Source organism: Tripterygium wilfordii, chromosome 11, assembly GCF_013401445.1.
Source record: "Tripterygium wilfordii isolate XIE 37 chromosome 11, ASM1340144v1, whole genome shotgun sequence".
Lineage (NCBI taxonomy): Eukaryota > Viridiplantae > Streptophyta > Magnoliopsida > Celastrales > Celastraceae > Tripterygium > Tripterygium wilfordii.
The window spans coordinates 13,525,878-13,552,722 of NC_052242.1; the positions used below are offsets into that span (position 1 = coordinate 13,525,878).

General features: G+C 37.8%; 5 protein-coding genes across 7 annotated transcripts; 2 read left to right on the forward strand and 3 right to left on the reverse strand.

Moving 5' to 3' along the window:
- Positions 1–617: 617 nt before the first annotated feature.
- On the reverse strand, positions 618–5,201 carry LOC120009730 (transcription factor E2FC). Of its 3 annotated transcripts, none has more exons than XM_038860421.1 (13): positions 4,903–5,201; positions 3,867–3,993; positions 3,716–3,763; positions 3,484–3,569; positions 3,150–3,238; positions 3,016–3,070; positions 2,247–2,299; positions 2,105–2,155; positions 1,973–2,021; positions 1,832–1,897; positions 1,682–1,758; positions 1,227–1,380; positions 618–1,075 (listed from the first exon to the last, which is right to left on the reverse strand). In XM_038860421.1, exons 1-13 carry the CDS (start codon positions 5,119–5,121, stop codon positions 1,010–1,012), a joined length of 1,140 nt encoding a protein of 379 aa, XP_038716349.1. In that variant the 5' UTR covers positions 5,122–5,201; the 3' UTR covers positions 618–1,009. The 3 variants fall into 3 exon arrangements, with proteins under 3 accessions (XP_038716349.1, XP_038716348.1, XP_038716350.1); XM_038860420.1 differs by having other exon boundaries at positions 1,682–1,764; XM_038860422.1 differs by lacking the exons at positions 3,016–3,070; positions 3,150–3,238 and having other exon boundaries at positions 1,682–1,764.
- Positions 5,202–5,466: 265 nt separating this feature from the next.
- On the forward strand, positions 5,467–7,718 carry LOC120009244 (acetolactate synthase, chloroplastic-like). Its single transcript, XM_038859742.1, has one exon. The coding sequence runs from the start codon at positions 5,515–5,517 to the stop codon at positions 7,465–7,467; it is 1,953 nt and encodes a 650-aa protein (XP_038715670.1). The 5' UTR covers positions 5,467–5,514; the 3' UTR covers positions 7,468–7,718.
- A 29-nt stretch (positions 7,719–7,747) lies between these two features.
- Positions 7,748–13,353, reverse strand: LOC120009246 (tRNA (adenine(58)-N(1))-methyltransferase non-catalytic subunit trm6-like). Its single transcript, XM_038859743.1, has 13 exons — positions 13,037–13,353; positions 12,819–12,946; positions 11,986–12,109; positions 11,679–11,760; positions 11,526–11,596; positions 10,726–10,767; positions 10,265–10,389; positions 9,539–9,632; positions 8,789–8,885; positions 8,534–8,709; positions 8,352–8,457; positions 8,089–8,175; positions 7,748–7,968 (listed from the first exon to the last, which is right to left on the reverse strand). The coding sequence occupies exons 1-13, from the start codon at positions 13,159–13,161 to the stop codon at positions 7,882–7,884; spliced, it is 1,344 nt and encodes a 447-aa protein (XP_038715671.1). The 5' UTR covers positions 13,162–13,353; the 3' UTR covers positions 7,748–7,881.
- Positions 13,354–17,150: 3,797 nt separating this feature from the next.
- Positions 17,151–19,440, forward strand: LOC120008874. The gene is made up of 3 exons (XM_038859240.1): positions 17,151–17,772; positions 17,849–17,946; positions 18,572–19,440. The coding sequence occupies exons 1-3, from the start codon at positions 17,258–17,260 to the stop codon at positions 19,189–19,191; spliced, it is 1,233 nt and encodes a 410-aa protein (XP_038715168.1). The 5' UTR covers positions 17,151–17,257; the 3' UTR covers positions 19,192–19,440.
- A 4,828-nt stretch (positions 19,441–24,268) lies between these two features.
- Positions 24,269–26,131, reverse strand: LOC120009884 (WEB family protein At1g75720-like). The gene is made up of 2 exons (XM_038860611.1): positions 25,869–26,131; positions 24,269–24,958 (listed from the first exon to the last, which is right to left on the reverse strand). Exons 1-2 carry the CDS (start codon positions 25,998–26,000, stop codon positions 24,452–24,454), a joined length of 639 nt encoding a protein of 212 aa, XP_038716539.1. The 5' UTR covers positions 26,001–26,131; the 3' UTR covers positions 24,269–24,451.
- Positions 26,132–26,845: the final 714 nt, after the last annotated feature.

A 26,845-nucleotide genomic window follows, 5' to 3' on the forward strand; every position in this document is an offset into this window, starting at 1 on the left:
TTTGCATGGTTTAACTTTAGCTATTGCACTGATTGATGTGACAATGAAGCTGCAGGTTGTTGGAAGGGTGCGATGTAGAGTTAGCTTGGCGAGACGCATTTAAACTAGTGGAAATTTGGCTGACCCCAAACAGATGGAAATATGACATAATTTGGACACTGGGCTAATATTGCTGCAATTTATTTTCTAAGCATGAGTGGAATTCACCAAAACCCTCGGTTTGAAACGTGATATATTAAGGAAGTATGTCATCTGCCATGGGCAGTGGCTTTTGCTGAGAGTTGTTGGCTGAAGTTGTGTCCCAATCAGAATCCTTTCATCCATTGTCGCATCCTATATTCCTACGCCTCGAGTTCATCGGGGAGTCAGGAGCCTGTCACACTCACGAACCAACAAAATTTTGGAATGTCGTGTGTCTGAGATGAAGGCTTGTTTTTCAACTAGATAATTTCGCGCCCAATAATGGTTTTCAGTTAGCAGTAGCTGAACGGCCAACCATATTTGGCCGGCCCATTTAATGTTGAGTCCGGCCCACTTACCCTGGATATTGTGTTACCGGCACTCAACGGATGGCCACAGATGAATATTAACCATTTGCAGTTACCAGGACAGGCAAATTAAAAGTGTTGCACAGGCTTAGCATAAAATGAAGCATGCAATACAACTATCTTGATCTTCACCAAAATCAACTAACCAAAGATTTACACTTTCAAACCACCCTTGAGTCAACCTAAGCAATCACTTAATACAATATCATTTACGACTAATATAAAATATCAGATATGATAAAAGAGGATCAACTATTACCTCACTGAAGAAGCTTCATCAGGGAATCCTCTGGGATTAGACCATCATCCATCAGCGACAATCCTAGTTTGGTTTAAGTTATTGGGAGCTTGGGACGAATGTGGTTAGTATATACTGTTTCTTAACTCGGGTATAGGAAGATGTCATATTATCCCAACTGGACTTTTCAGGAATCAGAAAGGTTGAACTTTGTGATGAGGAATTAATTACTCCACAAATCTGTAAGGCTCACTTCAGCGCCTGTTCGGAACCAATAATCATCATCAATCTGCAAATAGATGGATTAGCAAATATATTAGTCAAATTCTTTAGTCACCTAACACCTCGCTCCTCTTTTTCTCTCTCCAGAAAACACAAATATCAAGAATGGATATAAGCTTCAAACATGACTTGAAGCCTCTATGTACATACAAACTCACATCATAGTATGGAGGAATTATCTTCCGAATTTCAGAGGTATCCAAGTCCGGTGAGCTCAAAGATTCTGAAGAATTATTTTGATTACCCTTGTATTTTATAGAAACTCCTGCTGCTTTTGCTGCCCTGTTATCTTGGCCTTTGCCTTCTTTTTCGCTGGAAACATCAATATAGCCATTATAGAAGATTATAAGCATGGAACAATGCAAAATGATGAAGACACAAACAAAATGTAGTGTAAGATCATCATTTAAAAGAATTTAAAACTCAAACCTAGGTTGAAGTGGACATGAGACCAGCACAATTAGTATTGGAAGAAGATACGGGCCAAATGTAGTCAAAACCATCACATTAAAACTTAAGCTGGCCCGGGTTCAAGTGATGATAGGTATGGGTGGTAGCGGAAGGGAAAGAGAGGGGAGGTGGATGGGGAAGATGGCTATGTTTGAGAAAATACCTTAAGAGATACAAATCAATCGGTCCAGTCATACTTCTAATGATCATTCTATACTGCCTTTGAGAAAAACCAACATCCTGCTCCTGAAAAGGTAACTAATTAGTTAATCACATAATATGAAAATTTTCAAACAGTGTTGTGCATTCCCACCTCATCAGGATCAGGAACCTCAATACAACTAGCTTGAGGAGCTTTTAGTGCCATAAGTATTTGATTCTGCAACAACATTAGTAATGATTAGTGAAAAAGCAAAATAACAAATAAATTCCCAAGATTCACAGCAATATTGACCTGGAAGTGTGGAACGCTGCTTATTTCTTCCTTTGTTAAAAATAGATACCTAATTATTCAGGGAAAAAGTAAATGAACCAGAACACATCTCAGAAACAGCAAGGAGGTGAAAAATCAGACGGAGGAATATACTTTTCATTAGTTTCTTCTTCCTTTAAAGCCCTCAGAAGCTCTTGCTTTTCCCTGGAAAAAGAACACAATGACAATTCAACACCCTAGTGAAGTTAAGACTTAAGAGTAAATAAAATGCTATCCCAAAACCTGCTTAACCAACCTTATACAGTCATCGATCCTGCACTCTTCAGCAGATAGATTTTCGACTTCAGTCTGTAAAGAAATCAAGAAGGGAATACATAATTATCCAAAGAAGAAACAACTTGCAGTTTACTCTTCACAAACGATTAGAAGGAAAAAAATTCAATCCGACCATAGTGTTTGCATAATTGCCTGTTATGATTCCCCCCGATCCAAATTGCAACCAATGGCTGATTATCTAATATATCGATCTGAACCATTAGAGCATTGGACATATTGTAAACCTAACTTAGATAATAAGCATGTTTCTAAGTCCATATAATGTTAGCTGTTCACTTTCACATTGAAGAAGGTATATCTACTCCAGCAACAGTTCAACCATGAGATATACTGCCCATAAGGCCTATACTTGTAACAGACGACATATAATAAAATGGCTCAATCTCGGCATATAAACACTTACATCAATTTGGCGAAAATGTGCCCTTTCAACCTTGTACATTAGACAAACAATACCATGACTATTGCAATGAAAATTGCATAAGAAAAACCAAATTCAAGGTCAAAGCAGCGACGGCAGGGCCTACGAAGAGCTCATGCATGCAACCTTGTCCCACATTGCAGAGAGGCTATTTCCTTGTGTTGCTAGGTTATTATATATTCAGTAAAAATTCTAGGCAGAGATATTAATAAACCATCTATGAAATTTTTGAAACATGAAAAGAAAAAAAAAGGTCTTGTAATCTAAGTGCTGCTAAACGGAAGGATCTTATCAACGTCCAAAGTACCTTTAACCTAGAAACTTGATCATCCAGCTCTCTTGGCCACAAACTGTCAGATCCCCTGTACAAAAGGCCTAGAGGTTACCGTCAAACTATAATAAAGAGCAAGAAGATGTCCAATAATAGATCAATATCATTACTTAAAGTGTATGTGGTTTTTCGAAGTCTTCTCTATCAATCCTATTCCTTCAAGAACATTTGTAATGTCATATATCCTCCTCTTTTGGACCTATCAAAATACAAAACAAAGAATTTGAAAATACTCAGGCTTATGATGGTCAATGGGCATAATTATTGATATAGAAAAGTTCCAGTTAGAGATATAAATAGAAAAAGATTGTGACTGCATTTCTACTGAATCTATTGCCATAAGACATAAAGCCAAAATTTGTTACATCGAAACGTAAAACCTAATAAGAAAGTCTAATTACATAATCATTTATTGATTTCGACCATGCAAATTGTATTTTCTACCTGCAATGCTTCTGCAGTTTTATTCAGATCAAGGGTTCCATCCTCTGCCCCCTGGATCAAACTGACGAATTTTTTTGTTAACAAGCCTGCCAAAAGCACGTTAAACCTATTGCCCGTAACTTTATAATGTATAATGAAATTTTAAAAGAGGGAGAGAGATAGAGGGAGAAAGATGAAATGCTTCAACATGAATACATTTTTGCATATTGAAGATAAAACGACGGAAACATACCTAAGGAACATTCGTATCGACAACCAGGGTTTGCACCACTTACAGAATCTGCAATAAACATCAGTCAACACGAAATTCATCGTGTAACTAAGAAGTCCAAACGATAAATGCATGATAAGCTATATGAGTTGATATTGTGATACGACATTACCAACATCTAGTTTTTGAGTCGCACACTTGGCCAGTTTTTTGACCTTTGATTTACAGTTATGCTTAGGGATGACTGATCGTCCACTACTCTGAGCACCACCATTCACTATTCCATTGGTTTGGTTAAACTGCAAAGATAATTATAGGATTCGTGAAAATATGCACCATGATTGTACTCAGAATTTGAATGCATTCCTAAATATTGAATTTTAGATGCAATGGAATCAGAATTGACTAGCAGTAACATGAAACTGGAACTGTAATCAAAGTATCATAAACTAAAGGTTAAAATATTCATGCAACTCTAAGGATTTCGAACTCCAATAGCTATACATTGAGATGCAGAGACTGTGACAATCAAAACTCTTGGAATAATAGAGGAATGGAAATTTCTTAAATCAAAAAAATTAAAAAAAAAATCCAGACAAAAAAAAATCCCAAGAGAGGCCATCTTGTCTGTGTAGGGTTTCTATGAGATTTATGTTTTTCATAAATTGAAAGCATGCACATTAACAGTATGTGGTATACTTCAAAACAGTGAATGTGATTGAGATAACATTATTTTGGTCTTAAGTATCTGTAATTGCAAATACATAAGCTAATATTTGCTGCTGATTAGATCTCACAGGTTTTCCTGTGATCGCAAGTGTTTGGCAATCGCACCCCCGAAACAGGCGAAAACCCCAAATCTCCTCCTAATTATTGTTTTCTTCGCCAACATAATAAAACAAATATGTAAATACTACAAACAGTCGTAAAACAGATTTAAGCTATAATCTATGAACACGAAAGATGCGACGACACAAGCAAATTCAAGAGAAAAAGTGAAAATAAAAAAACAACAAAAAAAGAAGCAGCGAATGCGAGAATATGCTTGTGCGTGTGTAGAAGTATAGCTCACAATACAAGAAATCGCAAAGAGGACAGAAATAATGATCCAAAATTAAACAACCAAAACCTAAGACGGCCATTAATATTTTTTACCATATTAACAAGAGAAGCGGAGATAGAGTAACAAGAGCGGCAGAAACGTATACCTCTTGCTTAATAAAAGGCCATTGATCGTCAGCGGTACTGCAAGGAGGGACAACAGAGGTGAAAGGTTGTGGCGGTTGCCGAGTGAAAGAATGAAAGAAAAGATTCTCCGTCATCGGAGAAGAAGAGGCATGATTCTTCTGAGACTGCGAATGGAGCAACTGGAATTGAAACTGCGACCGCTGATTTGTACGGCTCGGATCTTCGCTGCCGTTCGCCATCAGTGTTCGTATGTGTATCGAGTATTGGAGGGAAAGAGAGGCAGTGATTGGAAGGAAAGAGGAGCGTTTCGAATGCGTAAGGCCCGCCCTCCCCTCCACTCTGAGCTGTCTGTCCAATTTTGGGATCTTGGGCCTGGGCTTGACTTTGAGCTTTTCATATTTTCCTTTTTTGGTGGATTTCAAGCCCATTAATGTTTGGGCCATTTGGTTGACCAGAGTAAGGGGTAAATTGACTTTCCGCTTCTGCCCCTACAAAATACCCAGATATATTTATTTTGGAACTAATGATTTAGGTTATTTAGGTAAATAACACTGCACCCCTTCAAATCTAAAGCCGGTGCCTCCACGTAATTCACTTCCTCTTCCTACCTCAAGCTTTCGAAGATCTCAAACATGGCGGCTGCCTCCTCCACTACTTTCTCTTCACCTTCTCCATTCCATTCCTCAACCAAATCTCGCATACCCGTTCTCAAAGTTCCCATCTCCTTCTCTGTTAAACATGGAAATACCTCTCTTTCTCGCCCCCTCTACATAACCAACTCCATCCCCAAAGCCGCCGTGGCCACCACCATCACTGATGCCCCAACTGATTCTCCTCCCAGATTCGCGCCTGATGAGCCACGAAAGGGAGCCGACATACTCGTCGAAGCGCTGGAGCGTCAGGGAGTCACCAATGTCTTCGCCTATCCAGGCGGCGCGTCGATGGAGATCCACCAAGCTCTCACGCGATCTACCATCATCCGGAATGTGCTTCCTCGTCACGAACAAGGCGGTGTCTTTGCGGCTGAGGGCTATGCCCGCTCCTCTGGTCTTCCCGGTGTCTGTATTGCCACCTCCGGACCTGGCGCAACCAATCTCGTGAGTGGTCTAGCCGATGCTTTACTTGATAGTGTACCCATTGTTGCCATTACCGGACAGGTCCCTCGTCGGATGATTGGAACCGATGCCTTCCAAGAGACCCCGATTGTTGAGGTAACTCGCTCAATCACCAAACACAATTACCTTGTTCTAGACGTAGATGACATTCCTAGGGTTGTGAGTGAGGCATTTTTCCTCGCTACAACGGGTCGCCCCGGCCCGGTTTTGATTGATATACCAAAAGATATACAGCAACAATTAGCTTGTCCTAATTGGAACCAGCCAATTAAGTTGAACGGGTATGTGTCAAGGTTACCTAAATCCCCAGATGAGGCACATTTAGAGCAGATTGTTAGGTTGATATCAGAAGCTAAGAAACCAGTACTATATGTGGGAGGTGGGTGTTTGAATTCTGGTGATGAATTGAGGCAATTTGTGAAGCTGACGGGGATCCCTGTAGCAAATACTTTGATGGGTCTTGGCACATACCCGGCTTCGGATGAGTTATCACTTCAGATGCTTGGAATGCATGGGACTGTATATGCTAATTATGCTGTGGATAAGAGTGATTTGTTGCTTGCTTTTGGGGTGAGGTTTGATGATCGTGTAACTGGGAAGCTTGAGACCTTTGCAAGCCGTGCAAAGATTGTTCACATCGATATTGATTCAGCGGAGATTGGAAAGAATAAACAGCCTCACATTTCAGTTTGTGGAGATGTGAAGTTGGCATTGAAAGGAATGAATAGGGTGTTGGAGGGCAAAGGAAGTAAGCTTGGTCTTGACTTCTCAGCTTGGAGGGAGGAGTTGGATCAGCAAAAAGTGAAATATCCCTTGAGTTACAAGACATTTGGGGATGCAATCCCTCCTCAGTATGCAATCCAGGTTCTTGATGAATTAACTGGTGGGAATGCTATTATAAGTACCGGTGTCGGGCAGCATCAAATGTGGGCTGCTCAGTATTACAAATATAAACGCCCACGCCAGTGGTTGACATCAGGAGGGTTAGGGGCTATGGGTTTTGGACTACCTGCTGCCATTGGAGCTGCAGTTGCAAATCCCGGTGCAATTGTTGTAGACATTGATGGTGATGGAAGTTTTATCATGAATGTTCAGGAGTTAGCCACCATCCGCGTGGAGAATCTTCCCGTTAAGATAATGCTGTTAAACAATCAGCATTTAGGCATGGTTGTGCAATGGGAGGATCGCTTCTACAAGGCTAACAGGGCTCATACTTATCTTGGAAACCCAGAGAAAGAGACCGAGATTTTCCCCAACATGTTGAAGTTTGCGGAAGCTTGTGGAATACCGGCTGCTCGTGTGACAAGGAAGGATGATCTTAGAGCAGCAATTCAAACAATGTTGGATACTCCTGGACCATTCTTATTGGATGTGATTGTTCCTCATCAAGAACATGTCTTGCCTATGATCCCAAGTGGTGGAGGTTTCGACGATATTATTATGGAAGGTGATGGAAGAACAAAGAAGTGATTTTCCTGGGAACACAATTATGCTGTCAGTTTAGTACCATATATGTGGGTTTTGAAAATTTTCTAGTTTACTGATGAGTTTTTAGCTGTAGTAATGTGTTTTTACAAGTTCTAATATGTCTGTTAGAAGTTCAGTATATCAGCTTGCCTTTTTCTTACCTGTATGATATAAACCTTGTACTTAGGAATCATGGATGCTTTTCCCTTGTTCCATGTATTTGATTTGTCAGATCAAAGGTTAAGAAGTGCAAATGATAATGAAAGTTTATGACAACAGGGAGTATGAGGGGCATGATTCAGTTCAAAGAAATAAAGACTAGTGTACAAAGCAGGGAAGCATTTTGGCCTGCATACTGAAAGGAAACAAATAAACATGAATCCAAGGACAATGACTATTAAAAACTAGGAGCAGCAGTTAGCTGCTGCATATTTTTATTCCGCTCAGGATGTAACCACCGAATGCGCTCATTTGCATACAGGGATGACTTCTTGATGGAAGCACCTGCATCAAAAGAGGAGAAGAAATACCAGATGATTGAATCAAATGCATTCTTAAATTCTAGTAGTAATCATATCCACATAGAACATAGCAACCTTTCCCATTATAGGTATGAGAACAAACCTGATATTCCCGAAGCCAAGGCTCTGAAATTTGCAGACCAATCGCCAGTTTCCCGACCTGTAAACTATGCATGCAGGTAGCAAGAGGCTGCATTTAACCAGTAAAAGTTAGCTAAGTGACTCTTCTGTGAATTAGCAAAAAATTTTATGTAAGAAACCCTACTCATAAGGACGAAAAACAAAGAGAGCTTACACAGAAAGAGAAACAAAATAAACATAAGTTGATATGGTAGTGGAAAATAACAAAACTTTATCAGAATTGACCTGAAGATACTGGTGATAGATTGCAAATGGAGCTGAATATGATAGAAGAGGAAGGATGTCTTTAACCAAAATCCAAGGATCTAGGTCTGGTGCTGCTATTATTAGGCTGCATGAAAATTTTAAAAGTAAGAAAATGAATCTACTTCAACTGATTGTCAAACCTGTTTTTCAGTTAAAGGTACCTAGAGAATCCGTTCTCTTTCCATGTTTTAATGACTTCTTGGGATGCCTGCTCACCAGCTTTAGGGGCCTTGCCAATTCTATTCCCTGGAGAAACAGTACTCTCAGGAAGAAGTACCGAATCCTCGTGCTGAGACGGAGAAATTTCGTCTGCACTGACTGCTGAGGAGATCTCTTCCTGCACAAATAAATTTTACAATTTCTTTAGCCTATTGGCACGATTTTGCTACTGCAGACAGCTAGAAAATTCCACTTACGTTTAACTCCATTTTACATGGGTCTGCTTGTTCACTATTTTGCTCAGAGGTTCCATTCTGTGTTAAAGAGAGGTCACTGAGAGGACACCGCACAATCCTGGACCAAAAAAATATTTTAAGAACGTAGAAAGGACAAAACTTGTGTATGGTTAAAAAAAATTATGAACTACAAAAACATCAAAAACGATATGCAGAAAATCAAGAGAATGGCATTCAGAACCAATGAAATCAGCATTGAGTAAACTCAGTGGGAATTCTGCAGAACAACCCCTAACACACAAAAAAAGTATTCCAAACTTATGCGAAAGGGTACTGACAACTCTAGCCTTGCTCCTAAAGACGACATCTAAACATAGAAAAAAACAGTGATTTCATAGCGCACAAGAACTATCCATGAATGCCTTCTTCCAAGCACAAGTGAATGTAAGCATACATTTAAGCACCAAATAAAGGCGCTTTAAATAATAGAAATGCTAAATGATGGGTATATTTTTTGATCTTACAACATGCATCCACATATAAATATTTATTAGCATCCAAGTGCTCCTCTCAATCCATGCATATATGAATGTTCACTAGCATCTACGTGCTCTCAATCCAACAAAAAAAACCTGATGGGTATATTAATGTTTTACTAAACTTTCTTAAGAGACCAATAGCGGAAATCAGAATAATTTTTGCTTGATTTTCACAAACATGATGCGTATAATCGTCTACAATATAATGAACTCATATCATATGCAGATGTACCTCTTGCAGATTTCATCATCGAAGTTGAAAATCCTCACTATATCCATACCATACGGTGTGCCCCCAAGATATGTATTGCACACATGACCTGTACCTGTTAAACAAGTAATATCATTCTATAACCACATAACATGCCACTTCTTGTCTGCATAAATCAGAAATAAATTACTTGCAACTCTATCAAAGAAAACAGAAAAAATATAATTCCTATTAATGACTTTATTTGGCAAAAAAATTAAACCCCCTTTTACACGGCCTTGCAAACACAATGCAGAGAGGCTGTTCCGATGGTTTGAGTCAATGACCACCTAGGTTGGGGTGTCGCCCTTACCTCTAGGTCACAGGTTCACCCTTCCCTTCATGACTTTGTTTGTGATAGTCAAAATTGCTTTTAAATGGGTATAGTCATGAAAACCGAACGGAAGAAATGAAACAGTCAAAACATAAACCTTTCTTTGAATGTTCAGCAGGAATGGGCATAGAACCACTGCCCTTAGGCAGGGTGCTGAGGACTGAGGAGCTTGGCCACCCAAATTAAGGATGCTCCTTGAAACATAAACACAGTTGCTTTATTTGCTTGTATCTAAGTAAACTAGGTAACAGAGTCCAAAGCTTTATAATCCTCATTTTCTCCAGACATTCTATATGCATTGAACTAACAAAACCCCAGAAATGTGAAAATCTATATAACACAAAGCACCTTAAGGAATAAAACGTGTAACAGACCTCCTAAACGTTCTGCCACGGCACCAGTAAGAAGGCCACCAACCATATCCACAACAAGGACGTCAGAATTTGCAGAAACATTAGCCATGGAAAGCAAAAGAGATAAAGCATCCACTCGAAGGAATCTGTGTAAAGCAATAACATTATACTTTTCTAAGATTAATCCATTAAAATGTGAAAAACCAAATAACTTGACGACATGTGGTATATCTCCATTACCAAAAAGAAACACATAGAGCATTACCACAATAAGTATCTGAACAACAAAACTAAAAATAAATAACGTTAATCAACCCAATTGTCAACATTAAAAAAATTATAATCCAGAAGGTTGTGCTTTCAACTCCATACAATGTGCCTCCAGCAATGCATCAGTTTCATTTCCATTGAGAGAAGCTCAAATTAAAACTACGCAAATCAGGAAGGTGATAAAAAACACTAATGAGTGGCAAGGTGATTACCCTATTCTGTCTGGATACTTCTTGAAGTATGCCTCACATATACTGGAAGATGAAAAAACTATCAAATCAGTATGCAATCACGTAAAATTAACAAGAAAGAAAGCAAACTGTTAACCAAGTCTAATCATTCAAAGGGCACACAGTTCATAATTTCCTGTTTTGACTCCACTGAACTCATGATCTGGCTCTTTTAGGCGCATGCCTTGTGGAGAGCTTTCATTCAACTAGGTTAAAAAATTCATCTTTTTATCGAGGCTGAATTTCTGGCCTGCCTATCATACACTTGATTCCATATCAATATAAACTCGATTCCTTTTTTTTAATTGGATAAACTCGATTATTACAAGTTTCAGCATGTTTTTTTTACCTAGATCTTAGGCTTTATATCTATTTTCATCAATTATCTGAGGTTCGGGACATAACACTTACATAAGTGCACAAGTCGGTCCACTTTATAGTGTCATGGTGTAAAAGGTAGACCGCTTCCCAGTTACTTGGGAAAATTTATTGTCTTGGCAAGCAAAATCCATGTGTCACTGCATAACCTAACTTTCTAGACCACCAACTATCTAATACTGGGATTGCCAGACACTTCTAAAAAATTAAACCTTAAACAATGAAAAAACCAAAAAGCAATCGATATATCATGTATCCACAAGAGGATCAGAGTCAATGTGTCTACATTCAGCCTGAGCGGATTTCCACGAGTAGGCAAGTCCTTGTTTTATTATTATGCGTAACGCGGGGGAAATAGTGGCAGCCTTGCTGTGAAGCTAACATCAAAAGGATGGAAAGATTACCTACGAGCAAAAGGTCGCCTCAGAAGTACTGTAGGTGCATATTTCTTTTGCTTCTTAAGCCTGTATTTTTCCTGCAGCCAATTGAACATCAGAATACCTATAGAAATTCACCATTTTTGGCATCAATAGTTTCATCCTTCATGAAAAACTCACCTGTGAAAACACTGTCTTCTTCTCAAATGTTGCACTATTGGCAATGAGAGCTTCAACTATTTCATCACCTTTTGCACCCTGTCTGCACCAAGAAATAGAGAGCTTTCAACAAAATTACTCAGGGTGGACATATCACATAAGAAAAACTCTACAGGTAATAATGTCTAGAAAAGCTTTACAAAGTGAATACAACAACATTCAACTTGTGAAAGATCATGCAGAATAGAAAACATCAAGAATCGCAATAAGGAAAATTCATTTTGACAACAAAGTTACAAAACCAAGGATTTGAAGCAATAATACTCACCGCCGCAGTTCATCTATGTCGTCACCAGTAAGACTTTGTGCTTTGTTATTATCAATGATTTCCCGGTTATCTCTGGACTCGTCTTGTGTTTGACAGTCTCCATTTTCTTGTTTATTGTTATCATCTGGAAAGAAATAAGCCTCAAAAAATCTATAAAGCAAGAAATATGAAACTGGCACAAGGGATGATATAGCCAACAGACTTCTGAGTTACATGTTCAGAAAGAAGAGTTTGGGATAGTAAACGGACCAGCTTCTTAGTTCCTATAGTTAAACTAGACGATTACAATGCATGCTACAGAGCATATCATTCTTAGTTTCCAACAAATCAAAGGTCAATTAATCAAATCTCATCCACTAACTCTCAAATTACAACTAATGTGAAAACCACGGAACCATAGAACTTAGCAAAGCAAATCCATCAAACTAAAACTTAGTCCTTTGGAGCCAACAGACAAAACCCATTTTCAGAGTCTTGCCAACAGGCAAGTTAACCACATTTAACAGATATCTGACAGGCTGACAGCTATTACTTACTTCTCTTCTCCTTTGAAAAAAAAAAAAACTTACAGCAAATTCTTCTACTTGAGAACACAAAAATTGCATTATTACTTCATTCACCAATTATAGCAATGACTTCCGAAAGTTCTCTCTTTGTTTCCACAAATAGGCCCAAAAAAACACAAGAATTAGCAAGCATGTTCGGTTCAACAATGCAGACCCACCGGGATTAGAAGCAAACCACAAAACTAGCAAATAAATTGACCATGAAGGCATGAGTGGGGTACCAAAGGAAAATAGAGAGCAAAATTCAAAACAAGCTTGGAAGGAAACCTTCGGTAGAGAGAAGGACTCGAGATAAATAGGACCCTTCCTCGCCATTATCAATTTGAAACAGAGAACCAAAGGGACAACCAATCAATGGCCGCAAAGAGCAGTTCTTATTCCCAATCTTCAAGGTCCTGCAGAAACCCACCTCATTAAGCGATCATCAAAACACTCCGCGAATGAAAATTAATAATAAAGAAAAAAATAAGCAGCAAGAAACTTACGCTCCGGCAGAGAGACGAGAAAAAACAAGACGGTCGCCATTGTTGATGTCAAGCAACACACTGCAACCTTCCCATGTTATTCTAGGATTTTGAACTGAATTACTTTGAACGTTATTTTCAGCCATAATACAAGTTCTCAAATTTCAAATATTTATTTAAAAAAACAGAATTTATTAGAAAATAATACAAACTTCTTCGTTCTTATCGAAGAAGCAGTAGAATCTTATAAGATTTCTCTACAACACATTGAAAACCAGAGCTAGGGTTTTAGACAAAGTTGACGTCGACGAATCCGCATTGTCTCTCCGGACTCCGGAGCTCCATCTGTTCGTCTGGGCTAATGGGCTCTCAAAACAGTTCAAGAGACTAAGACAGTATTAATCCAGCCCACTAAGGCATCTCCGTAAATAAATATGTTCTAGTCCAGGTTTTGATTAACCGACCCATTATACTTGGGCTAGTACCCATTCAATATAGCGTTTCGGGCCCAAACATGAAACATCGCACAACTGTATAATACTAAACTATAATTGGATTTAGGGGAAGCGGATTTACTGATGAACATGTTATTAACCTGTTCATTTTGTGAACCGTCCGATTGAATTACAAATGTATAACACTAAACTATAGTTAGGCGTGTGGAATCGATATTAAAAAAAAGGTATGTTTGTGTTGTTTTATGTTTTTTATTGTCAAAAAATATTTTTTTCTCGTTTTCTGTTTTCAAGTAATTTTATGTTATATATTTTTTGGATTGTTTTATATTTTCTAAAAAATAAATCGAAAACGTATGAAAACAAACATAACAAATAGACCCTTAGAGTGTGTTTGGATTGAGGGATTTGGGGGGAAGGGAAGAGAAGGGAAAGGGAAGGAAGAGAATGGAAGGGAAAATGCAGTTCCCTCTCTCATGTTTGGATAGATAAAAAAGAGAAAGGAAAGAAAAATGTTTAATTTACTAGTTTATCCTTATTTTTTATGTTTAAGTGTTATGTTCAAGGGTAAAATAGGTTTTAAACTTCTGAGTAACTTAATTAGTAATCTCTTCCCTCCAAATGACTCCATTTTGGGAGGAAAGAATTTTGACAAAAATTTAAAGAAATCTTCCTCCCAAATCCCCTCAAATCTCTCCCCTCAATTTTTTATAAACTATCCAAACAAGAGAATTGGAAGGAAACTCTCTTTCCCTTCCCTTCCCTTCCCTCCAAATCTCTCAATCCAAACACACTCTTAAGCACGTAAAATTGTGAATAGCTAGGAACTAAGGATGGAAAATAGGTTTACTTAAAAATACATAATTTCATAATCAAAAAACCAATATTGGTATTGTTTAGTCTTGTGAAGTTGTGCTATCAACTTGATAACATAATGAGCCAACTAACATAGTTAACAAAAAATTAGGGCTCACATGAGGATTAGTTGAAAATTTTCTTATTTTATTGACATCTACTGTAGGTGTATATATAGGCTTAATTGTCATAGACAAACTAAGCAAGTTTAATTAAGATAATTAGGTTTACAGGTAAGCGTTTTAATTACGAACCTATTTGTCTGAGTTGACAAATTGTGTAAAAACATGTCTTCTGGTTTATTTATTTCTAATTAATTTCATGCAACCCTCCGAAATTAATTCACCGGGAGTTTTTTAAGCAATAAAATATTAATGGTTGAATATAAACCCGCAATATTATGTCTCCCTTGCGATGAATTTGATTTTTGTTTAGGACAAAAACATATGTTTTTGATTTGTAAACCCGATTAAAATACGTTCATGATTTAAAAACAAAAATTATTGAGAACCCTGAACAACTACAACAATAGAACCCGGGTATGTACCCATACAAGACTTAATAATTTAAGATGATTAGGTTTGTATTAATTGATAGAATAATAGCTTAGAATCGTACTTGCAATAAAACTATTAAAATTTTATAATTTTGCTTTGGTTAGTGTTTGTTGAGTGATGATTCCATGAAAGCTCTGATATACAGAGTAAGTCGGTCCACTCAGTTGCAGACGACATGGGGACACTGATTTCTTACATTATTATTATTATTATTATTTGTTATTTATTATTATTGAACGAATGGTTGGCCAAATCTACTTGTTATTTTTGGTTCTAACTACTCCCATAAAAGATGCCTTTCTTTTATATATACATTTTAATAAAATATTGATGTCTATTAATTTAATTTACTTACAATTAATACACACCCGTGCAAAGTGCAAACCATGCTCCTGCCCCTCCAGTTCTTCTGTAGATCCATGACAATTAATAAATCAAGCAATCAAGTTTCAAAATTACTCTTTTGTTATATTTAAACGCGATAATGATATCATATAAGTTTACCTTTTGGACATCCGATATAGTCTAAATTCGGGCCGTTAAACTCACGCGCATATACGTTTTTCACATTTCTACATGGTTAAGTGTAGCAAAGTTCAGCGGGTCATGACCACAAAAATGTTTCTCTTAGCAGAAAATTTATTTTCCATTCTAAACAATGAACTTGAACGAATTTGAGCCAACTATATATATGACATGATCACGAGCACTAACCATATCACATGGTGAAGTCTCAGAGATTTGTGTCTTGTATTACTTGTTTTTGGCATCTAAAGAAGACTATATATATATATGGTGGAGTTGTTAAGTGGATGGATCTGTCAATCAGCTACTCTGGTTCAGAGCAATTGGCTGAGAAGTGAGCTCACGTTCTGTGGCTGTAGGTATGAATATGTGGTGGCTGGTTTGGTTTAGGCATTGAAGGAGAAGATAAGGACACAAGACGAATCCTAATTTTTTCCGCGTGTCTTATTCAGGCTTCTTTGGCTCATATTCTTCTCTTCCTTTTGTTCACTTTAGGAATCCGGACCCCATTAGACATGATTACATACACACAATGTAACCTAAAATATCCCACCACTTTAGAAGAGCATATATTGTTATAATTTCATGCAAGCTATCTCCAATTTCTTGACCAGGTCATGAGTATCCTGTCATCTTTTAGAAGCCAATCGCATCGTAGATGAGTATGAAAATACTTAGAGATAAGTAAACAATTCAAATAATATATTTCAATTAATACAATAACAATTATTTAGGAGTCAATCTGTAACCCCTTATTCGAGTGGGCGGAGTCACAAGTGATCTGCAGTGTCAAGATTGTTGGTACTGGGTGACCTTCTGAATAACTATGAGGCTAAATCTCTTATCACATATCACCCAAGAAAAAATGTGAAGTACATGATATAATACGTCAAAATTATAAATTAGTAAAAAAATGTTTTTTTTCTTGACTTAAAACTAGTATGGACTAGTGATGAGTTTAGGAGACAAAATCGTACGAATTATTACAGACTTACTCAAAACAAACAAAGTATTACTAATATAGAGGGTCAAAGTGTTACGCTGAAACACTGAATTATTTATAGAAAAACCTTACTTAACGTTGGAATAGATAGGAATGAACATTAATTTGTCAATTGCACCATCTTTCATTGATCTATTTTTGAGTATTGGCCCACCCATCTGATCATGGCATCCGGTAACATTTTTCGCAGCTAACCTAAAAGAAAACTACAACAGCATGGCTCCAAGCCTCCAACTCCAATCCCACTAAGGTAGCAAATGGACATATATACATATATGTATGTATGTATGTCTTCTGTCAATCACACAACTAGCAGTCCAAGCACATATGCCATGGTTTGGTTTTGCATAATCCTATCCATAACATTGATTTCTAGCACTTGCAGTACTGGGTTGTGGGTCACGACATGCACTGTTAATTTCTTAATCTAATGATGAAGACTTTCAATGAATATGACCCGGTCAACAAAGATGGTCAACCATCAAATCAATACAGTTTTCATTGGACAATCTAAAAACACGAAAATGATTAAGATATCAGCGGTTAGTATCTCAGTTAGCCCACATATAATTTAAATATATTCGTGATTTCATATAGCTCACGGATGCTCATTAAATCATGAATGTATAATTCAACTCTCGAGATAATTGAAATAGTTGATAATGGATCCCTATCATATAAGGGTAAACCAACAACATAGTAGTTGATCTAAAAGAGGAGCGAAATAAACAGACTGACCCACCACCCCACATCACCGTTTTCTTTGCCTCCTTATTACCCTTCTCGGATCCCTCACCATTGCAGAAAACACTCATAGCTTTTAAAGCACACACTCAGACTCTCTCTCATGAAAGAGAGAACTCGCTCTGCTTCTATATTTCTCTATTACCATCTAGCTTTACTTTTCATGGCTGTACTCAGTTTCTTACCAGAACCCACAGAGACCAAAAAGCAAACACCTTCCAGACATAAACGGAAGAAGCAGAAACAGCCGTCTTCGTGGGACCAAATCAAGAACTTACTCACCTGCAAGCAGATCGAAGGTTCAAGAGTGCACGACCCGTCAAAGAACCCAAATGGGTACTCCAAACTCGGGTCTTCCTGCAGCTCTATTTGCAGTTTCAGGGACGTCGTTCATGGCAACACGAGGGTTGTTCACAGAGCTGATAACTCCCCCGAGAGTAGCACAGTGGGTCAAGAGACTGGTCTTCTGAGTCGCAAACCAGGTACTAAAGGGTCTTCATCAAGTCGGTCCCTTTCGGGATCCAACGGCGGCGGAACTTACCCGTCGCATTCCAAAGGAATGCAGTTCAGAAAGCTCTCTGGTTGCTATGAGTGTCACACCATCGTTGACCCGAGCAGGTAACTAATTATAAAATTCCAATTTCAACCATCTTCATCGTTAAAGAGAAATATGTTGAGAGAACTGTAAATTCAGGTACCCATCACCAAGAACCATCTCTGCTTGTTCTCATTGTGGTGAGGTGTTCCCAAAGATTGAAAGCTTGGAGCTTCACCAAGCCGTTCGTCATGCTGGTAATTAAGATATTAATTCGTTTTTTGACATGATTGTATCAAAATTTTGCGTAGCCGCATCTAAGTTTAGTGTGTCCTGTTAAAAGTCCCACGTCGCTAGGTGAAATATGAAGTAACCTGATTTATAAACGTAGCCAACAAAATAACGTTTGATACTCCCATTAAAAGGATAAAGCCGAGTCAGGAGCCCAAAGGGCCAAAGTCCGGACAATACCTCAAGTTGTAGAAATTGATCCATCACTCTCAATCTCTTGAGACGATTTTTAGAAAGACAAAATCGCACCAGCATTGAGCTCAAAGCGTAGAAAATATGACAAGTCATTTGGGTCAAAACATTTCTCTCACATCTTCTAATTATTCTATCCAATTTCTTCGTATAATCAATTCAATATCAACTTTGCCTTTCGTTTGGGTTTCTTCAACCAACCATAGGAGGCGTATTCAAGGTTTTTCGGGACCATGAATTGTCTATGATACTAATACGTGGCACATCTTAGTAAATCTTAGAATTGTCAGTTTGTCACCCTCTTGTAACGTCGACACTTCTCGATTCCTGAGTTGGTGTGACCCCACCTACAAGTAAGAAATTAAATTTCCGTTGTTAAAAATTAAATATATTTTGTAGTGTCGGAGCTGGGTCCGGAAGATTCGGGTCGAAACATCGTGGAGATAATATTCAAATCAAGCTGGATGAAGAAGGATAGCCCAATCTGCAAGATTGAACGGATACTGAAGGTCCACAATCCCCAGCGCACAATCCAACGGTTTGAGGACTGCCGAGACGCAGTGAAATCACGTGCACTCAACAGCACGAGAAAAAACCCGCGGTGCGCTGCCGACGGGAACGAGCTGCTAAGATTCCACAGCACCACCCTTTCTTGCTCGCTCGGCGCGCGCGGCGGGACCAGCTTATGCGGCTCAGTCCCTGGATGCGGGGTGTGCACTACCATCAGGCACGGCTTCCAAGGTAAGGAATGCAAGGGGATTCGCACCACGGCAAGCAGTGGTGGGACCCACGACTCTTCTTTGGAGTGTACAGATGGGAGGCGGGCTATGATTGTGTGTCGCGTGATTGCCGGGCGGGTGAAGCGCGTGGTGGCTGATGATGCGGTTGAGGAGACTGGCTCGTACGATTCTGTCGCCGGGTACGCCGGGATCTACTCGAATCTCGAGGAGCTGTTTGTGTTTAATCCAAGGGCTATCCTTCCTTGTTTTGTCGTGATTTACAAAGCTATTGAGTCATGAATCATAATTTTGTATTAGAACAGTCGGTGACGACGTCGCATTAACTAAATCAAGGGCAACGTAACTGTCGTGGCCTGTCTGGGACGAGGGTACTGCCCGTAGAAGTCCACTGTAGTAGTCATTACGTCTTTGTTTTGCGTACATAGATTTTTAATTTGTTTCTCCAATGTTTTTGATGGATTTGGCTGAACTGCTCAGATTGCATTGCGTGTTTGTTAAACTGTTGGGGTTAGCAAAATTAGTAAACAATTTATTGTTAATATTTAATTTATGCACTGAAACAATTGATTGATAACGTGACGAAGACAGTGTTCTCTGTGAGAGAAAGCAGCAATTGCAGCTTTTATAAAATAAAAAATACTGGGAGTTTGCAAATGGAGGTCATTGAACTGTCCTCTTCAATGGACACCTTTCACTAAAGAAGATTAAAAGTTAATACTAATTATAGTTCAACTAAATCAACTATTCTCATTGTTCGAGCGTGTTTGGATTTTGAGAAAACTTGTTATTTATAAGGTAATATTTGATCATATAATTCAGTGATAATATAAAATTATAATATGTCAGAAAACCCATTATGGGTTGTGTAAATTTTAATTCAGTGAGAAAGGGCCAGATATATATTAGATTACTGAGAAGCTTGAGCTAGCATTATAAAATAGTGAGTTAAAATTCAGAGAAACTTCCTTATTGTCGGCACAGGCACCAGTCTCGCTCGTAGTTTGGTGGTAAAACTGAGATTCGCGCAAGCTCTGTCCAAGTATCATGCGTTGACAGAGAGAGGGTTCATGATTGGCCAATCCAGGTATTAGGGTATTTTTTAAAGTATAGGGTTTAAAACGTATGCTCTAGCGTAATCGCTAGGTATTTATCAAAATACCTAATAGCTTATTTGACATTTTTATAAACTAATTTATTTTTAACAATTTATAAAATAATTTAATTTTCCAGATATAAATTCTGCCAAAAGCTAAAATTTAATTTGACAAGTGACAAGGGAGAAGTGGAGAACAATCAATACATTGGCTCGTTTTTCCTGCTTGGGTCAAAATGGTCCCGTCTTGTTAAAGCCCTTGTTTTGGTTGGACAAGAGATCAGGCCCGTTTATTTTAATGGGCCTCAATTTTGAATCTTAGGCCGGGCCTACCCTTTGGACCAATTAGAACCCATAAGAAAAGGGGAGAATTTGGGCTTAGTGACCTCTATATTAAGTATTTCTAGTTTAGTGACTAAAAGAACGTCAATTAGATTATTTTTTTATGTTTGGAAACAAGAACCATTAGAAATCAAAGTGAAAAAAAGAAATCAAGGATATTGTTGGCTCTGGCTATGGACCGGCATGGATTTGTTTTTATGAGCTATGACCATAGTTCTTAGGCTCATAAAACGACGCGTCTTTATATGAGAGGTGCAAGACCTTTACTTAGATACCATTTGGTTGGTTTATACCAATTCGATATGGGATATTAGTCTTGATACTTCTCGATACTTGTGGACTAGGTTGTCCAGATTTAACAAGTGGACAGGTAGAGGTCACGTCGAAATAGATCGAATCTTTGCTCCGATACCATGTTTGAAAATCCAAACATATCAAGAATATTATCCATTCTAGACCACATGTTCTTAAAATTTTGTTCTTCTTAGGCTGTCACTATTGGTTCTTATACCCAAAAAGTGAGTCCTTATGTGAGAGGTGTAAGACCTTTACATATATACAATTCGGTTGGGTTATGCAAATCCAATATGGGGTATTAGTTTTGATAATAACAGAAAATTAAACAACGGGATCATTGGTTAAGATGGTGAACTTAACCGGATAACTCTTAGTATAAGCGAAAAGTCGTGAGTTCAAGTCTCTTGGGTGTTTCCATTATTACAATTTACGAGATGAACCCTTACTCAACTCAACGTGTACTAATGTCACTCTGCGTCATCAACTATCTTTCGGTCACTTAGTTCTGCGTCTTTAACTATCCTTCGGTCACTTGGTGTCATAATTTTCCCAAAGAAAAGGTTAATTCATTACTCATCGCTCATTAACAACCTGAAATCATAATTACATTGTTAACATTTTTCAGGACCTAAAGACTTTCTCTAATTTAAAATTAACGAAGGCAGTGATTAAACTGAGGCCTCATCATTGTCCCACTAGTGTATTATACAGAGGAAAAGTACAAAGACACAATCATATCTGAGTTAAGAAGATCATCATTATTCCTTCAGTACTCTTAAGTTTTAATGATATCACATGAGTAGAGGAGTGGGCTCTTCTTTTCTCCTTCAAACTTGTAGTTTTCCTGGAAAATCTTTTTCAACTTCCTAGAAAATTTTGTGCCCACATTGATTGTTCTCTTTGGTCCCCTGCCCTGATAGGTACATTGCGCAAGAAAAACTTTTGGACCACAATTCAGAGTTTCAAAGGTACGATCGAATGGCTTCTTTGACTGGGAAAAAAAAAACAGAAAGCTAATCAGAAATTTAACTTACTTGCATTTCTAATCAATATACGATCATATCTAACTAATTAGTCATTACTAAGGCTGCAACATATAACATGTAAAATCCACTAACCATTTCTCTCACACTGCAGGTTGATGAGTTGAAAAGAACTGGAAACATGTCTTCTTGTTTATTGTCAAAAGGTCCCACATTTATATATATATATATATATAGTTTTCTTTTCCTGGGAACATGCAAGTTTAAGTAATGGTCAAATGCACTCTTATACTTGTTGTACGTGATGACTGGAGTGAAGAGGAACAGTTCATCACCAAACCACAAGAGTTATTCACAATAAATTTGTTGTTAACCTCACTGGAAAGGATCAAGGGGCTGCGCAATTCATTTAGAATAGAAAAGTCTATAATTTTAATCTAATGATTTTGGAGGCGTGTCATATCATACCACACTTTTATTTTTTCATTTAAAACTTGTTTGACTTTTTCAACTCCACCATTAGATGTAAATTATGGACTATAAGGAATTACAGATCTCCAAATCTCATTGGAAGTTAATTGATCAGTGATATTGAACGTCTGATGCGCTTTTCTATAATCGTAGGATATTGCCACCTAAGTTTAATTGGTCACTAAACTTAAGTTTTCATATTCGGTAGCACTACGTATCCCTAATAAATTCAGTCATAACATGTAATTAGACAACGTAATAACGAAATTCAATGTAATTAGATAATGTAATACTGTTACGGCCGGTTATGGAAGAAATTGTTAGGGATATATAGAGTTTTCGTATTTATCTATGAACTCTTATGTTTCATGCTTCAACCACCTTGAACCCTTCGATAAAAGTTAACTTTAAAGGTGGGAAAATTATTTAAGGCATGACATTCTTTGAGTTTAAGATATACAGTCAATGCATGAGCCAACCCTAATTAATAAACAAACTAAGTTGTCTGGACAAGCGAAACCCATCCAAATGATTTGGTCACATGGTGTTCATCATCTCTGAATATTCCTTTTTTTTCCTTTTTCTTTTTATAACCTCACGACACCCATGATAGCTTTACAATTCTCGGAGAAAGAAAGCTCTTGTCTGAAATTATACAAATATGTACAGGCCTCAAAGAGACAGAGACAGAGACAGCTTTGTTATACAAGTAACAGGTGATCAAGCCTGCAGTAGTAGTAGTAGTGGTCTTGTCTCTCCTAATAAGCTAAACTTGTCTGCAATGAAGCTGTTTGATCGGTTGCGTAAGTTACTCATGCGACTGGTTTTCTCTCTTCCTTCTTCTTCTTCTTCTCGCGGCTCTTCGGGCACGTCAACCATGCAAAGATACTCATGTTCTGAAAGATTTGATCCGCCGAAGAATTCATGCAGCTCATATTACTCCTCTCAATCGCATTACTCTGAGGCCATTGCTGATTGTATTGAGTTCTTCAATAAGTCGTCGTCGCAAGATGGGATGAATCTCGAAGGTCGAAAATCGGATGTTTTTGTTTGATCTTACTTACACACAACGATCATTATATATATATATATATCTACTTTGGTTAAATTGTTGTTGAATTGGTTCCATATAAGCTTCTCATATACATGATTGTCGAGTATATATATGAGTTTAGTGTACTTTGGTCCTCTTTGATCTATTTATTGGTTGCTTCTCTTTGCTAGCTTCGTTTGTTGTAGAGTGATCATTAAGACATGCAAATGCTCTAATATATATTTTATAGCAATCTTATAGATCCTAATGTTTTTTGTCTCAGTTATACGAAATGCCAAGATGAGTGCACACGATTTAATATGAATCATGTGCGTCAATCTTAACATTTTGGGTATATGAGACAAAAGACACTGAAAAAAGCAATATTTCAATTCTTAATTTTCTACTTCATTTTCACCTAAACCATCTAGATTAGAATAATAACAGTGTTTTTACTTGCGTAAATGATAAAGATTCCAACAGTTTGATATCTCAATTATCTCAACTCCTAATTAGTTGCACAATATTCAAGTAATTAAATTCATGGGTTACATATGTCTCACATCATGATACACATGAAATCGATCATATGCATACAACTCAGCAATTGAGATGATTGGGATACCAACTTTTGATATCCATACCATTACTGTTTTACTTGTTGTCATCTTGAGATGTCTCTGTCTGCATCCTCGTTTTACTTCAACCTTGCGCGAGGTTTGAATGGAACATGTTTGGTTCTTTGAAAAAAAAATTGTCGGTCAGCAGCAGTAAAAGTGGTCAAAGCTAAAAACCTTTAAAATCATTTAAATATATTACTTTTCCGGAGACAGTAACGACAGGGCCGTCTCTTAATATAATCCTGTGACGGCCCAGTAAGAATCCAAATCAAGGCCGTTATTGAGTTCCAAGATTAAATGGGCCCTTCAGACAAGGCCCATGTGTTATAGCCTATTTCAGTTGGTGAGTAACTTTAGGGCCCATTAAACCGAGGCTTAGTAAGATTTAATGGGTTTCGTTGTGAACATCAGTTCAGTTGAGTCTAATGGGCCGCATCCGTAGAAAGCTTCACCTGAGTGGGCCGCTTAAAGCCCACAAATATTATATGATATTACAAGAAAGTAAATTTAGATGATATTACAAACGCAAATTATTCTCATACGAGTAGACAAAAGGTCAATTATACATCTGTTTGTTATTCTTGGCATTTCAAACACATTGTACAAAATATATAGGGTGTTTATGGTCGGTTTCGATTTTTTTTTTTTGATATTGAGTGCGAAACCGACACGGTCCGTTTTAAATGATGAAATTAATAATCTAGTTAAATGCAACTTCAGTAGTAGTTCCTTTCTTCTTAGAGAAGATCCCTCCAATGAGAGGAATCAAAGGCTTCTTCTTTTTCGTTCCAAGTGAACGGCGTCGTTCCAGCACTTCAACACCTTCTGGTGGTATCATAACTTGTGCCACGGAAGGATGGTTAGCAAAAGTCACATATTTCTTCTTCTGAAACTCAATTCCTTCATTGGAATCAACGTTCATTTGTGTTCTTGGCAATTCAAATTTTCTGGATTCTTCTTCCACGACTTGAACATCTTCAATCTCTGTCTCCATTACTGGTTTGATCGGTACTTCTTCGTGCTGCTTGAGTCGCTGGAGTTCCCGCTTAGTCCAATCGAGCTCTTGTTGAAGAGAAGAGAGACTAGTTGCCATTACCATGCTCTCTTCTTTAGCTTTTTCAAGGCTTTGTTTCGTCTCCTCCAGCTCTTCTGTAATGGTTCCGAGCTTCGATGGTTTGTGCCCGTTTTCACCTGCTCTGCCCTGCATCTATACACATGATGTAGAGCGAATAGACTTATTAATCATCATGAAATATGTCAACATTAGTATCCCACATCTGATTGGCATAAACCAACCGAGTGGTATATAACTAAAAACATAGCATCTCTCACACAAAACATGCGTATAAATAAAGCCTTGAGGCTAATGTTGGATCAAAGATGACAGTATGTCAGTATCCTTGTGGGTCTCGTGCAGCCGTTGTGCACTCTGATTCCCCTAAGATGCGTTTTCTGTGCCTAAAAATTAATGACTATGACCCATGAAAAATAAATTTGTGCGGCAGGTGATCCACAACGGATATTATTCTTAATATGTTTGAGCTTGAATTTATAACATAAATATATGAAAATGTATATGCTTTATGATTAACTAGGATTTGTAGGGTTTGCGGAAACACATGGTGTTGGCTATGCTTTCGTGCCAAGGGCCAACATGATTAGGGATAATTTCCTCATGAAAAGGGCCAACGAGAGAGTCTAAGACAAAGTAACCTTTAAACTATATATCTATATATATATATATATATATAACCAGAATATGTATTACTAGCTTCTTCAGGTTTATTCCTTCACATGAAAAAACAAAGCCTTAAATTCTACAGCTAGAGTAGCACTCTCATAGCTCAAGCACCAGGGGACTTGGATTCATGGACAAGCGACAATATTGTTAAAGAACTCTCACTTCCAATTGGAAAAATATATGTATTGTCTTTTGTAAACAACCAATCCTCTGTTTGTATGAATTTTGTGACATTTTCGAATCCGAAAAAATGGAGCAATCAATCAGAAAAATCGTTAGAAAATGTATAAATGATGTGAAATATCCAACCCGACTAAAAAATCTCAATTAGAAGACATTAGAGTGACAAGAAAGTAATGATGGTTAATTAAGTTACCTCTTTGGGCTTGTTGGCGTAGAGCTCGCCGGCCAAAACTTTCTCACCGAACAACATAACGGCCTCCTTAACCGACCGGAAAGGCGCCCTCGTATCGATCTCTGCCCTCTTGTTTATATCTCCACCCTCCATGTTCTTACACTGAAGTGACAAAAGAGAAGAGAGAGGTTAATATATGTGAATGTTTTGAATCAAAGAAAGACAACAAGGTTGTCCTTTTAATCAAAGATTCGAGAGAGACAAGAAAACGGAAGCAAGTGAGAGAGAGAGAGAGAGGGTGCTTAGGAGAGTGATTTAGTTGAGGGGAGAGAGAGAGCTTCGTTACTTGGCGTCCACTTCACTAGAATACTAATTTGAAGGTTAAGCTGGTGGGTGTATGTGGATTCTTAACTCAACTGGGTCGGACCCAAGAAGTTTTTATTTGGCAAAAGAAGGGGACTTTTCACCCGTAAGCTAACAAACTCTTATCTCATTTTCACTGCTCTGTGGGTCCGAAGTTTAATATTTGGTCGCCGAGGTTGCCAATTTCTAGTCTTCAACAATAAGTATGAATCTTGTTTAGTTAGAGAATTGAGTTACATTGGATGTATGAAAACATTGGGATTTGCTTGATATATTCGGAGAGTGTCGGTTTAAGGACTCTTGCCATTCATTTGCATAACTCAATCGAGTGACATATAAACGAAAGTTCAAGCATCTCTCACACAACAAACACGTTTTATGAGTTTAAGTACTATGAAGACGGTCCATCAGAATAAATCTGAGCGGACCGGTGGCGCAAAGTGGATAATATTTGGTGACGTGTTTGTGTTTGGATTTCTAAAATGATATCAGAGCAAAAACTTGGTCAACCAATTCCACAAGTGTATGTGAGTGTCGAGACTTATAATCCCACATCGATTGACATTACTTAACCGAGTGACATATAAGCAAAGTTCAAACACCTCACACACAACGAACTCGTTTTCCAAATCTAA

Coding starts and splice junctions, on each gene's coding strand:
- LOC120009730 (XM_038860420.1), bottom strand. CDS start 5,121: ATGGCGAACGGCAGCGAAGATCCGAGCCGTACAAATCAGCGGTCGCAG. Junction 3,570..3,715: donor TCGATACGAATGTTCCTTAG/GTATGTTTCCGT, acceptor TGCTTTTGGCAG/GCTTGTTAACAAAAAAATTC. Junction 1,898..1,972: donor GCAGCGTTCCACACTTCCAG/GTCAATATTGCT, acceptor ATGTTGTTGCAG/AATCAAATACTTATGGCACT.
- LOC120009244 (XM_038859742.1), top strand. CDS start 5,515: ATGGCGGCTGCCTCCTCCACTACTTTCTCTTCACCTTCTCCATTCCAT.
- LOC120009246 (XM_038859743.1), bottom strand. CDS start 13,161: ATGGCTGAAAATAACGTTCAAAGTAATTCAGTTCAAAATCCTAGAATA. Junction 8,710..8,788: donor CATGTAAAATGGAGTTAAAC/GTAAGTGGAATT, acceptor TTATTTGTGCAG/GAAGAGATCTCCTCAGCAGT. Junction 8,176..8,351: donor TCTATCACCAGTATCTTCAG/GTCAATTCTGAT, acceptor GGTTAAATGCAG/CCTCTTGCTACCTGCATGCA.
- LOC120008874 (XM_038859240.1), top strand. CDS start 17,258: ATGAAAGAGAGAACTCGCTCTGCTTCTATATTTCTCTATTACCATCTA. Junction 17,773..17,848: donor ACCATCGTTGACCCGAGCAG/GTAACTAATTAT, acceptor CTGTAAATTCAG/GTACCCATCACCAAGAACCA. Junction 17,947..18,571: donor CCAAGCCGTTCGTCATGCTG/GTAATTAAGATA, acceptor TATATTTTGTAG/TGTCGGAGCTGGGTCCGGAA.
- LOC120009884 (XM_038860611.1), bottom strand. CDS start 26,000: ATGGAGGGTGGAGATATAAACAAGAGGGCAGAGATCGATACGAGGGCG. Junction 24,959..25,868: donor ACGCCAACAAGCCCAAAGAG/GTAACTTAATTA, acceptor TCATGTGTATAG/ATGCAGGGCAGAGCAGGTGA.